Genomic DNA, 15,879 nt, shown 5'->3' on the forward strand with positions numbered 1-15,879 from the left:
AATGTAATGCTACGTGAGATATTATTCTCAAGCTGTTTAACTGATGTCTTTCCGCGGTTAAAACTGGTTGACAGATTACACGTAAACATATCTATGCATAGATCATCTGTTCTTCTTCTGCGCTTTTATCTCTTGTGACATTTAGCAAACAGCGTTGCATTACCGCACGCACGCCCTTCTGGATTGGAGTGTGGTTCGACTGTGGCTGACTGTTTTCGAAGAATATATGTACCATTACACCCCTACTATATATACATACATGCATACAAACATAAATACATACATACATATATAGATACATACATATGCACACATGCATGCACTACCATTCAAAATAAATGTTGGGGTCGTTAAGATTGTATAATGTTTTTGAAAGAAGTTTCTTATGCTCACCAAGGCTGTATCTATAAAATACAGTAATAAACGCGAACATTGTGAAATATTATTAAATAGTATTACAATTCAAAATAATGTTTTTAAAGCTACACTATGTACTTTGGCCCTCTAGCGGTTAAAAAATAAAACTGCATGCATCTTGCAGAAGAACACAGTTTAAATGTGGATTGAGGCACCGTTGTACACAGACACAGGACATCTTAAGTGAAATGACAAAATAATATATATATATTTTTTAATTCCCAGAGGTTTGCCGATTTGAATGGTACATCTTTGAATTGTACAAATTTTCAGTTTCACACCACCCATAGTCGGAGATATTTTTCCTCTGTGTGCAGATATGATGTGACATGTATGCTATTTTTTGCCAAATCTGTCACTACAGCTCTAAAAATATGAATAATTCGTATAGGTTTAACAAAGTATATTTGGGTAAAGTTGGGAAGATGGATTTTTTTGCACTCTACCATAATATTGTTATTTTTTAATCAAAAAAAGTTGCATGGAGTAATTTTAATATATTTTAAAATGTAATTTATGTCTTTGAAAGCAAAGCTGAATTTTCAGCATTACTCCAGTGTTTAGCGTCACATGATCCTTCAGAAATCATTCTAATATGCTGATTTGCTGCTCAAGATTCAAGACATTTCTTATTATCAATGTTGAAAACAGTTGGGCATCTAAAATTTTTTATTTTTTTTTGTGTACATTTTTCAGAATTCTCTGATAAATGGATTCTTTATTTAGCTTTTTGTAACAATGTTAAAGTGTTTACTGTCACTTTTGATCAATTAAATGCGTTTCTGCTGAATAAAAGTATTAATTTCGGACTCTAGACTGTTAAACTGTATCATGTGTATACAAACACACGTTATTTTGTGTTGTCAGTGATTTGTCAGTATTAAGTTAATATCTAGTAACATAATGTACTTATTTAAACCTACTTGTGAAATACTTGTATTTATTTGTAGGGCAACCTCTGAAAATAATAGAATAACTAACAAGTCAATTTATTAATTGGTTTGGACTAGGATTTTGGATTTTAATTAGCCAATACTGCTTTAGTAACCACCTAGGTTACAGTTGTTGTTTTTTTTTTTTATAGAAAAAAGTAAAAATAAGGGGGAAAAAAGTGCAAACTTCCGCAAATAATGCAACATCAACTAATTAAAGCAATTCTTATAGCACAGATATACTATACCACTTGACCTTACCTGGGTAAGTCATCCCAGCAGGGTTTTTCATACGGTCCACCACTGAGCTATGCTCAAAGAGAGCTACAATAAGGCGACTAGGCATGCCTGTGAGTTTGAGGAGCTCTGGGGAGCTGAGCTGAGACGAAAGGAGAGCGTTCTCTGTGGCTGAGCGCTGATATTGCAACTGCAGTTTAGAGATGAGTGCCTCACCTCGAGCCTGCAAATTTTCCTGGCAAAAGATGCAAACAAGAAGAGAGTAGGATAGAGTAATGAAGGATTGGGACAGACAGAGATTCATGAAATAAATGTGGTTAACAACAAGTCCTTCCTTCATGAATTCAGAAATCAAATTTTCCTTCATCTTTTGACATATAAGATGTCACTGGAAAAAACAAACCAAAAAAAAAAAAAAAACAGTATAGTCAACCAAAATGCAAAGCCATGGTGGTAAATACATCCCTGCTCATTCGACAAACACCTGTCAGCAGTATGCCAATATAAAGTAATAAACTAAATTTTGAGCTGTCAGGTAAAAATGGGGAAATTCTGTCAATCATTCCTGCGTGTTTATGTTATTTCTGGAAACAGAAAAGGTGGTCCAGCTTCTGGACAGTTCTAAATGCTCCCACAGGAGAAAGTAAGTCACACAGTTTCGGAATGACAAGGGTGAGTAAATGCCATTTTTCATGTTTGGGTATCCCTATAAGATCATTTTAAATAGTATTGGGCAACCACAGGTTCCCAGTTCATTTTTGCTAGAGGCACGGCAGACTGCAACAGCATTTAATGCACCTACATAACTAGGGATGGGTACCGAAACCCGGTATTAAATTGACCACGGGGCTAAATTTTGAAAGACCGGTGTATCGATAAGCTCTGACGTTAACGGTTCTGCTATCGGTACTGGAGAAATTATGAAAAAAATACACGTACATTTATTATTGCTATATAGACATTATCTTGCGAATACTATCTCGCCAGAGTCGCCAGCTGTGTCTGTATGCAATAATATTAGGACATTTGTCTATGGTGCATTTTTGCTTTCGCAACCCAGAAGAGAGATCGCGCTCACGCAGTTACAGCGCGCACAGCCGCTCACATGAAATCCCTGTTTAATGGTGACGATGGAGGAGAGAACTAAACAACTAAACGTCTGCTTACACTTTAGGTCTGCGATATTATGCTTATTTTATTTTTATTTCGATTTTGGCTTCCAAGTATCATCAGAAAGAAGATTTCTGAGGTAAAACTATTAAAAACTATCCACGGTTCGTCTACCACCCCTTTATTCTATTCACAGCTGCGCGCGTTCATTTCTCCCTAAACCCAAACTTAACGTCAGAATCAGCACAATCGGTGATTGTTGTCTTTACTGTTGCTAAATTGCAGTAAATGTTTGATAATTATTATCAACGTTTTAAAACGCTGAAAGCACAATAATCCGCGCAAGAGACGCTGTTCCTCAGGCTGAATTGTGTGAGGCTGAAAACGGGTCTCTAATAGACAAACAATTACACTTTGGGCTTCAGGTGCACGTCGAAACGATCAAATACACACACAAATATGTTAAAATGACCGGATTGGAGCGTGTTTAGCTACTTAAACGCAGTTTATATCGTAAGTGTAAATGAACAGCTGGGAGAAAATCCGATGTGTGTTAATATCTATTGTCTTAAAGTGACAGCAGTCACAACATTTATTCTGATGATTGTGCCATCAATGCTAATCAAACAACAAAATGCAAAGAGAAAATCACTCAGCGCTTCTTCTGGATATAGTTATCCTTAATAAGCATTAATCTATTAATTTATACTGTGAAAACCATCCAGTGTTATTTTACATTTGGTTACTTTACTTCGATTTCTTTTATAGGCTAGGTCTATATTACCTGAACACATGAACAAATGAAAGCACTTTATTTCATTTGTATCTTTGTTTTATTGTATTTGTCAGTTTGTTTTACTTTCTTTGTTCATGTTCTTACTGTATCTTACATAAACACCAAAATGCCAGACACTATATAATATAAAGCAATGTTAATTCAGCTCTTATATATATATATATATATATATATATATATATATATATATACACATATAAACAAAAGTACCGATAAGAATACCGTTAAAGTACCGTATCGATAAGCAGTATCGGTAAGAGTAGTAATATCGTTAAAACCTTAACGATACCCATCCCTATACATAACACACATTTAGTCAAGGGCAGAGTTATTATTTCTTTTTAGGGCTGTTGATTAAAACAGTGAATCATGTTTTCAGCATTAACAATTATCTTTTGCAGAAATGTTCCCCTTAATGCATATTTTCCTTTCCAAATGTGGAAAATACATTTCCAACCTGCAACAGTCCAGTGCCGGTCTTCTCGTTAACAGTTTGTTTGTTTATTTGTTAGGGATTATAATTAATATACCTGTTGAGTTTTAGTTACTTTATTTTAAGGTGAAATAGTTACATTGTACTTACTCAAATAAGTACAGATAAATATTAATTAACTACATGTATTTACTAGAGTTACGGATAGAGTTTACTTGTAATTAAGTTAAGTTACTTGTAATTATGCATAATTTACTGTTATTACTATAGTAAGTACATATAGTAACATTTAATTATGTCACCTTAAAATAAAGTGTTACCTAAGTTTCCATTTATGAATGAATTTGAGGTGCAAAAAAAAAAAAAGTGCATTTTTCCATCATTTACCGATTAGCTTTTGCTTTGCTTGCATGTGTGTGTTGATGCTCTTATTCCAGTCATTTAAAATCATATTGAACTCAATGAAACAGCTGAATAAATGCATATGATTCAGCAGCATATATTATATTTGCTCAGATCTTGTGGAAGCCTCTGATGGTCTGCACCAGAGAACAACTATTCACTAGACACTCGACAAAATCTCATCACAAGAGGCTACTAAAGATGCATTAAAATCAGCCAAGACAGATGTTAAATGTAAATAGGGGAATCAAGTATTGTCTTCACTTGGACAACAAATGGATTGTTTTAACAGCCGAGCCATGTTTCATGTTCATGTTTATCTATTTTTCAAGACAGCTTATAAAAAGATATATTTTCATTGCACTTGCAAAACATGGTTTTACATTGTTTGTCCTCAAAACAATATAATATTCATATTTTCTTTGAGAAGCCAACTTACCTCCAAAGTATCAGACTTCAGCAACTTATGTACAAGTTCCAAGCTGAACTTTAAGAAATCAGTCTTTTCTGCACCTGGAATCAAATAATAACAATAACGAAAAGGTTAAAGATCAAATGTGATGCACAGCACTGTCCAACTTTTTTTTAAATTATAATTCCTTTTGTTCAAGTCCACTACAGCATCATCAGGCACCAACGTATGCCATCATGGAAAACAAATTTTGTGAATAACAACTTCTCACTCAAAGCTATTGTATTACTTCAGAAGACTCGCAATATAATATATGAGTCACATGAACTACTTTCATCTTACTTTTTGGCCATTTTTGGATCTTGACACCATTGGCCAACATCCACATTCATTGTACGTGATTTGTAAAAGAGCAACCTGAACAAGACACAAAAAAAGGGGGGTGGGGTTGAGTGCTGTCATACCACCTGACTCACCCGCAGGAAGGTCCTGAGCAATTTTATGGATTGTGGCTGCAGCAAGTTCCAGATTCTGAATGCATAGTGCATGTTTAAAGATACTCTGAGTCACACTGGACAACTCTTTGCTGGGACCAAGATGCTGGATTTTCTTAGACGGATCCATTAACAAAGGCAAAAGATTATTCTTGAACACATGGTTCACAGCTAAAGCATACAGCTTATCCAGATTAACCTGGGTAAAAAAAGCAAAACAGAAAAATTACAAAAACCTGTAAAAGTGGCAATTTTTGTTTAGTTTTGGTTACTTCACATAACTCCTGCTCTTGTGAATTTGTCTGGTAAATGCTTTTAAAACCAGATCAGAGGGGCATAGTAAAAATCCTAGAACGGCACAATAAAACAAACAATGAAAAAGTATCTTATGATTTTAACCACATTTGACACTTCTTATGCTCTATTTTTGTGTTTGAAGAAAAGCTAAAATATTTTGGTGTTTAGTACAGATCATTTTGTCACAGTATGGGTGAAACCATTCTAGAATGAAGGGTAAATGATCATTCCTAACTCATTTTAAAATAAATCACCAGATTTTCTGTTCAGAGTTAATGGATTAACAGTTTAGGTTGGCCTGCGGCCTGTACCATGAATCAGTTTCAGCTGGCTAGCCTGGCAACTTTTAGTTAAAACTTTGCATCAACCCTGGGTTTGTAGGTACCATGAAAGAGGGTTGGCTTTTACCAGTGTTCTTCACCACAGTAACTTGCTCTGGGTAAGAGATCTCAAAACAAAATTGGACCAATCAGAAGGGAAGAAGGGAAATTGTACATAAATGCTGTTTAATTTTGATATTTATCCATGTCACATAAATAATAAAGTATGTGTAGAGATTAATATATTAACCTATGTTAAATCTAAACAATTTACATGGTCTTGATGATTGGGGGTCTTGATTATTTTAGGTGTGGCCATGGCCATCATATAGGCAGTAAAATGAACCATGAGCTTAGCGGTACTATACACAGTGCAATTGTTTACGAGAGGCTTCCTGGTGAGTACATTAGATATGGCATTATGTCATGTCATTTTGGCTTTACTGACTGACCAGGATGTGTGTGAATGAAAACAGAGTATAGGAACGAGTACTCTGGCAGTGTGAATGAACAAAATCACACACTCCTAGAACAGTTGCAGAACGACTTTTACAAAATTTTCCAGAAACTCTGTGTGAAAGGGGCACTTCAAAACCCTTGTTTTATTATTAATAAAATGTTATTAATAATAATATTATTAATTGAGATGCAAAAAAAAAAAAAAAAAAAACTAACAACAGGAATAATAAGAAGGACAGTGATCTTAGCACCTTCAACATGTATGTTATGTTACCTTCAGTAATTTACAGATGAAGAGCAGTGTGGGTAAAGTGTCCTCACTAATTTCAGGAGCTATGGGCACAAAAAGAAAAACAAAGAGGAAAACATCAAATTAAAACAGAAATGAGGACAAATTAAAAACACAATAAGGTAAATCTGGAAAGTTATGGAACAATTAATAAGGTTGCAAAGAGTCAACAAACTGATACACACAGACAATTTTCCAGAAGGCGTGGTTGGTCTGGAACAGCAGATGAAAAGGCAGGCGGGTGTTAGCTAGAGCAGTGGGTTCAAGACCGTTCTCCAAAAGATATGAGCTCTCCAGGTCAGTGGGGGGAGAGATTCGTCTGTGTGACTTTAAATGCTGGAGTAATCCAACCATCTAAACAATAAATCATAAAGATGTTATTATGAAACTTATTCCTAAGCCAAATAAAATAGCCATCTGTTTTTTCATCTTGTTTGGTAATATGTACTCCATCTTGGTATTTCACTGACCTGACCAAGAGGTAGAAGGTTTGTGCTCTCATCAGCCATCTGAATAGTTTTGAGGACTCTTTCTATCCACTCATAGTTGTAAGGATTTAGCTGTAAAGATTGCATTCACATTATTACAAATTATACACCGTTAGATTAATCTCTACTGTAAGACATCAAAATGACATTTGAGTAATCAAATGTTACAAATGCATTTTCAAATTATACATTAGTCGATGCCTCTTTTAAGTGTACTGTACCCCATAAAATATTACAAACATCTTATGAAATATTTTCTATGGACTATTTTACATTAAAAATGACTAGGACTGGGTTATGAGAGGTGAATTATGCAGTACAAGACCTTGATCAAGGCTGTGTTGAGACTGATTACAAGGTCTTTGGCAGAGCCGAGCTGAGGAACAATCTGTAGAGCACTTTCTAGCTTGTCATCTTTTCCTAGCAGTAACTCTTCACCCTGCAGGGTACCTTTGGCATCACCTTCTTCAATCTCCATCTCATACCATCTATCTTCCTGCAGTAGTAGAGTGGTTATGTACAGATTGATAGCAGAATGGCTGTCCAATCCAAATGTGCTGCAGAAAAAAAAGAAAAAAACAAAAGAAGAAGGAGGAAAAAAGCTTGAGTATTACACTGTAAGGAAAAAAAAAAAAAACAGAAAATGTATGGGTACATTTTTATGTACTTACTATGGACTTATTATAAAAAGTGCCATAACCAGGTAGTAACTATGTACTAACCCTGAACCTACCTCTAAACCTAACATTAAAGGTCCCGTTCTTCGTGATCCCATGTTTCAAACTTTAGTTAGTGTGTAATGTTGTTGTTAGAGTATAAATAAAATCTGTAAAATTTTAAAGCTCAAAGTTCAATGCCAAGCGAGATATTGTATTTAACAGAAGTCGCCTACATCGAACGGCCAGTTTGGACTACATCCCTCTACTTCCTTCTTTAATGACGTCACTAAAACAGTTTTTTGACTAACCTCCGCCCACAGGAATACACAAGAGTTGCGTTTGCAGAGTGTGTTTGTCGCCATGTCATCAAAACGCTGTTATTTTCATCCCGCAGTCCAATCACCGGGTCTGATTCAAGTGTTATTGTAAAGACATGTTTACAATAACACTGAGCGCGTGCATCTCCACGTTATGGTAAGAGGCGTGACCTTTCCGGGCAAGGAGCGCTAAGCTGCTGTCGAATCACAACACAGGAACCGCTGGCACAATCAGAACTCGTTACGTATTTCTGAAGGAGGGACTTCATAGAACAAGGAAGTCATCAGCCCGTTTTTTTAACAGTGGAAACAGCGGTATACAGATAAGTAAATTATACTGTGTAAATTATAATTATACTGAAAAATACTGTGTTTTTACACGCGAAACATGAACACATGTTATATTGCACATTATAAACACAATCAAAGCTTCAAAAAAACACGAAAAACGGGACCTTTAACCTACAGTGCTTCCCACACATAGACTTTACTTGGGCGGGACGCCCACGTATAATAATGGCCGCCCAAGTATATTTGGAGACACATTTTTGCTTTTATTATTTTTATCCTCTTATACTTTTATATCCGCGCAAGATAATGAAACCATCCGCGATCGATAAACTAGTCGTTTCATACCTGCTCATTATGTGTGCGTCAGAACTGTTTACTCCCGCTGACATTCCCACGGGCGCTGCATTTTGCAAAGTCACAAGGCGGCGCTGTTGCGCGTTCTACAAGCTCGCGCAACAGCGCTTCAGACTGCTTCAAAGTGATTCTCAAACAATGAAAAGCGCAGATTTATGCCAAGCGATTGCTAATGAACTCAAGTTGATGAATTATTACAAAGTCTACTTTATGGCCTTTATATAAAATGTTTTAGACGATTGTAAGAATCTGAAGGATCAGCCTGCAATAGTACTGACATTTCAAAATAAGAGTACCTGTGTATTTCGGACTTGTTTATAATTAAAAGTCACACGCTAAGTTTTTTCTTTTTCTTTTAGGCATTATTGGTATTTTGGTTACACAAATTGTATTTAATTTGGTTTCCATTTAATTCATAGTAAATTATTGTAGTCTCCCCCACAGGAAGAAAAGACTATTCATTTTATAAATTTTACTAGTAAAATCTGTGTCCCATTCACTGAGAGAGACACTATATGACAGCAAGGAGAACATAGGAAAAGGTGAACAATTTAAATGCTGTAATTTTGCATAATTTACAATGCATAATATTAGTATGTAATTAATTGTAATATGCTATGTAATTAAAATTAATTTCAATCAATAAAAATACTGTTTAAAATCACATATTATTTGTTTGTCACATGTAGTAGACCATTTTTGTGCTGTGGGTAATAGGAGGATTTTTCGCCCGGCTACCACCGCAAGTATATTTCAAACCTGTGGGAAGCACTGACCTACATAGTTATCTTAGTTTACCCAGTACTTTCTTGGGTAAATACACTGGAAGTACACATACTGTAAAAAGTGCAGCTGATTTTTTTTTTTTTTTTTCCTTTTCTGTTTGAAATAAGTCTTAAATTACAGATATCTTTATCTACCTTTTTCCAAAGCAGCCTACAATTTTTTTATTTTTAAATATATGAAATGCTTCTGATTTGAGACCAAGTAAAATATGCAAGTTTGTATACAATATACAATATATATATATATATATATATATATATATATATATATATATATATATATATATATATATATAGTAAAATCAAATGTAGCTTTCACATGACGTTTTTGCTTATAACTTCATTAAACATGCATAGATCATAGAAAATGGCACATCATTATTAACCATTATTAAGTGGATGCTCCCACTTAAAAAGAGCCCAAAATCAGCATAATCCATTGCGTCACTCACAAGATATTCCTCACAGAGGAACAACAATTTTAAAAATGCCTTCCGGGTGTCAAGGGCTAAACAAAAAGGCTACCTTGGTTCCAAATGTTGTTACTTTTTATTACTTTTTGCTATCACCACAAAATTTGATCCAGATGCAGCTCACATGTAGAGGAACTTCACCAAAAAATAATTTTTCTCCTACCTTATAATATTCTTAGAAACCTTGCCAAATATGTGTTTTACAACCCATTATAAATGAAGCAAAAGAGTGAATAGCTGACTTGCCTGCAGTAATGCAGTATGATGTCAGGAGTGATGTTTTTGTTTTTCACAAGTGTCGGAATCAAGTTTCTCTTCGTCTCTGCACACTGCCTAAACACAGACTGGATGGAAACCTAAGAACAAATGTCAAAGGATGTTTGTTTTTTTTTTTGTTTTTTTTTCAAACAGTTCTGGCCATATTGTGTGTTTTTAAAACAGATTATTAAATGACTTGACACATTCCCAAAAAATACATGCTTTTGCCTTGAATGAGCTATATGATGAAATACTTTGCATACGTTTATCACTTACCCCAAGTTTGCCAAGCTGAATGCCCCATTCCGCATCAGTGATGACAGCGAGAAACTTTCCTCTCTCCTCTTCATCCTTGTACAAAAAACTTAGATGGGCTCCCACCATAGCAACAACCTATAAATAAATACATTTTATAATAACATTATTCAAGTATATTTTTACATTTGAGGGAAATTTGAATGATACTTGGCCATGCAATTGTTGCAAACAAAAACAATGGGAAACAAATGTAGTGAAGGGCTTAATTTAATTAGTAATAATCAAAAATTGCCTGGATAGTGAAAAGGGGGATTTTGAAACAGACAGAAGCTAGACATGAATGTGAGTTTGCAGTGGATTGTTGAGAATTATTCTTCTCCTGAAACAAACATTTTTTTAAGGAAGATTTTGATCAGGAGGAGGCTGAAGATTAAGTTCACCCTTGAGAACATCTTAAATATATCATTATTTGCTATTATTGTCATTATTGCCTAAATTACATTAATGAATTACCTGGGTTGGTAATTCATTTAAAATATTCACCCAAAAATAAAATTGTGAATATTAATATAATTAATAAAACTGAACACCTTAATTATAGTAAAATAACTGAAAGAGTAGTCATGTCATAAACCAAATAGTCATCATAAACTAAATTTTTATCAAATATACACTACAATTCAAAAGCGTGGGGTTGGTAAGTTTTATGTTTCTGACACAAGTCTCTACCTAGTAAGCACAACTAATAAATGAAAACTTGTGTCACAAACCAATTTTGCATCTGACCTTAATCTTGTCATAATTTTGCCAGGCACTGGTGATCATCTTCCACAAAATATCCACGACCGTTGCCTTGGACAAAATGGTGCAAAGTCCAATGGCCAAATCAGAGTCGACCACTCTCCAGTTGAGCACCTGTAACACAACTCCATTACAGTTAATGAACTGACTGAACTACATCATTTAATAGAAAGAATATAATTGTGCATATTGAGAGTCTTTGCACACCTTTTGTAACAAGGAGACCACGACCACAGTGACAGACGAGAGAACAGTTTTCTCTATCCTGTCAAGAGTTTGTCTGTCTCTGGCCATGCGGTTGTTAGACTGAAGCTGGAAATGAGAAATATACCATCATCATCATCATCATCATTATCATCAAAAAAAAAAAAAAAAAAAAAAAAAAAAAAAATCAAACAAACAAACAAACACCTTTTGTTTGCATTATATTGAAAGTGGCCATATTATGCCCTTTTATACAAAGACTTGATTTTGTTTTTGGGGTCTACTAAATGCTTGCTTGAATTTTCAAAAAACAAATTTTTCACATATTTTACATTGTTGAAGCAACTCCCTTCCCAGTCTGTCAGTATTGCCCGGTTTAGTTCCTGTCTCTGTGAAGAATCTCCTTCCAAAAAGCGCAATGTACTCTGATTGGTCGGCTGGACCAGTGTGTTGTGATTGGTCAACCGCTTCAAGCGTGTTCCGTAAACGTCAGGCCCCTTACCATGACCGCGAGTTTCAACACACTACTAACACAACTCAAACAGGCCTCACCCCCCTTTTTTTGCGTATGACTTGGGCCAGGGCCGTCGCCACGAGGGGGCAAAAGGGGGCATTGCCCCCTCAGATCTGATTTGTGCCCCCTTAGTTTCAATTTGTCCTCCCTTCACCCCCGATTTTATACATGATTTTAACCCTTTAACGCGTGCGATGACACCAGTGTGATTAAACGTTCAGTGCTTCACTGCTAAATTCAAACCTGCTTTTGCGCTGCCTGCTGGCATTGAGCCAGAGATGGACGCGCTCAGTGCTTTTCATATTTCACAACTATTCAGTATTTTCAACCACATAATGTTTATTTGAGGTTTCAGACATTTAAATTAAGTACTAAGGCTATAGGCCTATATAAAAAAAGACATTTATAGTTTGTTAAATGCAAATTCCAAACACTGATATGGAAGCTGAAATATCCTTTATAATTTGACGAAGTGTTTTATTCATATCAGATACATTGTGTTTGAAACAAAGTTTACGCTTTTCTCCCAGTTCACCAGCCACTTACGTTTATGTATTTCAGGAAAAATTGATGAATTTACGTGATGTGAATCCGACTGATTCTCTGTTTTATCAACTAACATGATCATTATAAAGGTGTTTAAACAACAAAACACATTCACTTCCAATCAGAATATATCATGATATAGTCATGATATAGTTAACAAGTTTGTGAATATTTCAAATAAAAAAAGAAAAATTAAATAAACGCGATAGCCTACCTGTCATGTGGCTGCATGACGCGTCACCAAAGGGACATTCTAAAACGCTTAACGTGAAAAACGCTTAACGGCTTAATGTAGGCTACATTTACTTTATTTATGGGAGGAACGCGTAATTAAACGAAAATGCGTAATTCCCCCCCAGCCATCCAAAAGTGTATAATCAAGGCATTTCTGGGACTTTAGAAACAGTGCGCACTGATATAAAGAATAACTCCCATTGAATTGGTCTTTGTGATTTGTAACTTTGCAACCTTTTTAATGCTCAAACCCCAATATTACAGACTAAAGAAAGTTGACAATGTAAAAAAGCATAATAGATCCTTTAACTGAACTATTTGACAGTATTCTCACCCTTTTGCTTAGCGAGATGTCCATGTTGTTAGAAACAAAGTGCAGATATATACTGCCGTAAGACTCCATCAGAAGTCGCAAGCCAGTTCAAGCTGACTGCACTCCTGTAGCATTTGCAGCATAGAGGCCATGGGATTGAGTAAAGGCCCAACCAAATCAGTGCCTGTGAAAATGGACAGAATTCTCATGAATAAATCCATAAGGACATTTTATTTTAATCCGCCTCACACAATACAATAAAATCTTTTGCTTTTTAAATATAATAAACCACAGTTCTTTATATTCCACAGTCTTTACATTTGGGTTTTTCACACTTGAAACAGTTCATTTAGTCTTGGAATAACATAATCCTGGGTTATTTCCATGTATCACACAGTTCACACTGATATCCTGGGTAGGTATGTTGTGAGACTTCATAATATACACTTTTAAACCCTGGACAAGTACAACACCTAAACAACTAGCACCATACTGTTTAAAGGTGATAGAGAGGATTTTTTCGTCGACTGAGAATCCAAAGACTGTTACTGAGTTTTTGAAATGAGCGCATGCGTAAGAACAGCCCACCTCCTTCACAGCTCACCTCAAAGGAACGCCTCCCAAAACTAGTGCACGAGTATTTGAACACGAGTGTTTACCACCGGCATTCGCTGTGTCGTGTTAGTGGATTCATTATGTCGGACTCACCGCAGGTAACTCATAATCTGCAGTTGTTACTCCTGTCTCCTGACAAAAACATTGCATGTGGCGCCTGTAGAGTGTGGAAAGTTACTGGAGCGCGCAGCCACGCTCGTCTCTCACAAGGAACGTCACGGCAGTGATTGACAAGCCAGAGGGCCAACCGTTTATGCAATGATCGCGTAAACGATTGGCTGATGTTTTTAAGGCCCTACCTCGTGCACAGATGATGTATATTAATATTATTACTTGCAGTGCACCTAATAAATAGTCTTTTATCAGTTAGTAAAGACAGTTTCAAGTAATATTGCAAAAATGTATAAAACAAAACATCCTCTTTAGCACCTTTAATACAAACAACCTTTCCATTGGCCCCCTAAAGCTGCTAGTCTTGAACAGAAAACAGCAGAAGCTACAGGGAAGAAGCTAATGTCGTCACCAATTAAAGCTGGTGATGTTGAATTGAATGTGCCCTAAAAATAATGAAAGCATGAAAGTGAAGGGTTTTAGGACAGATTAATGCATAATATTCTACTATTTACCAACAACAACTTATTTATAATAGACAGAGTAGCTCAACCCCTTCCAATATGATGCAGTCAATATAAAAAAAGATGCCTGGATTTTTGATACTTGGGCCCTTTCCTGAAGCCAGGCCTGGGAGAGTATCTCACAGGTGAGCGGCTGGTCACCAGGCTCTAATCCATGGGACCAGGACGGGTTCAGACTGGAAAAAAAAAAAAAAACTAGGGCAGCATCTTTGTGGGAGATTAATATGGGACCAGTGGGATGAACAAAAGCCGGAAGATGAAGAGGTGGGCAAAGAGAACCTTGGTGGAGGAAACTGGCATTTGGTACTTTGGAATTAGGGAATGTGACCTCTCTGATGGGGAATGAGCCGGAGTTGGTGTGGAACCAAACTCATGGATAGTAGTTGGACTGTCCTTCTCTGCTCATGTACATGTTTGCTGATTTTCAACTAGCTTTGTTACAATGTCAGAAGTATATGCAAATGAACATTGTGTACTCTTTCTCCATGTTACCTATACCTAGATATCCCCATTTATTTGTCCGCAAAATACTTTTGACAGCCATATGATGCATTTTGCATCAGTTGGCGGACTTTTGATGATCAATAAATGAAAAACTTGTCCTTTAAGACCTTACCTTGGTATTAAGAATAGTATGAACTGTCTCACTGTATACTAGTTAACACAAAAATAAGATGCTCTTACCTTCTTTGAGAGCACAGTATGACAGGCAGGAACAGCCAAAAGGATAAAGCCTCGATTCTAGAATAAAGGACAGTTTTATGTTTACAAGCAAAACAAGACAAGACATATGGCTCACAATTTACAATTTGCATAGGCCTCATGGATTCGATTTGATTACAATTCAAGGGTCACAATTCAATTACAAAATTTATCTTAAGGAGGCAATAAACACGTGAAGTGCTAGTAATACAATGTTTCAGACATTGTTCAGAATAGTACAAGAAGGGATTAAGGAATACTGAAAGCATAAAAGTTTTTTTTTCAGCAGGATGCAGCTAAGTGCTGATAGAAGAGATGAGTTTTCATTTCTGATCCTTGAATATTTTCAGGGATCTGGCTGTCCAGGTAGGGTAATGAAGATTACTCTACCAGCAAGGAGCAGTGAATGAAAATGTTCTGGAAAGTGATTTTGTGTCTCTCTGTGATGGCGCCGAGATTCTAATTTATACAATTTAATTATAAAGTACTTTATAAAATAATTCAAAAAACAATTGTGTTATATTGTACTAACTAAATATAGCTTTAAAGTAATGTATAATATAATATAAGTAATATATCTGTAAAAAAAAAAAGCGCAACAAAACAAGAAATAAACATAAGTGTTCCTCGAATCTAACAGTGAAAGCAGTGTTCTTGTGAAATGATCCTGGTTTAATTACATTTAATATAAAGAACGACAGATGGATGATAGATTGACGACAAGGAATTGTTCAACCAAAACTAAAAATTCTGAAAACCTCCATCAAATAATGTTTTCTATTTTAATATATTAAAATAAAATATAATAATATTTTAAATATATAAATATATCTA

The 15,879-nt window shown here is 35.5% G+C and overlaps 1 protein-coding gene across 1 annotated transcript in view; it reads right to left on the reverse strand.

The window, feature by feature from the left end:
• Positions 1 to 15,879, reverse strand: part of kntc1 (kinetochore associated 1) — a 59,261-nt gene that overhangs the window by 11,510 nt on the left and 31,872 nt on the right. Inside the window, 14 exon segments of the mRNA XM_048189665.1 lie at positions 1,611 to 1,821; positions 4,767 to 4,840; positions 5,216 to 5,432; positions 6,584 to 6,642; positions 6,784 to 6,952; positions 7,069 to 7,158; positions 7,412 to 7,643; positions 10,212 to 10,321; positions 10,500 to 10,616; positions 11,268 to 11,396; positions 11,490 to 11,594; positions 13,115 to 13,194; positions 13,197 to 13,277; positions 15,028 to 15,084. Coding sequence (XP_048045622.1) covers positions 1,611 to 1,821; positions 4,767 to 4,840; positions 5,216 to 5,432; positions 6,584 to 6,642; positions 6,784 to 6,952; positions 7,069 to 7,158; positions 7,412 to 7,643; positions 10,212 to 10,321; positions 10,500 to 10,616; positions 11,268 to 11,396; positions 11,490 to 11,594; positions 13,115 to 13,194; positions 13,197 to 13,277; positions 15,028 to 15,084 — 1,731 coding nt within the window.

Source organism: Megalobrama amblycephala, linkage group LG4 (assembly GCF_018812025.1).
Source record: "Megalobrama amblycephala isolate DHTTF-2021 linkage group LG4, ASM1881202v1, whole genome shotgun sequence".
Taxonomy (NCBI): Eukaryota; Metazoa; Chordata; class Actinopteri; order Cypriniformes; family Xenocyprididae; genus Megalobrama; species Megalobrama amblycephala.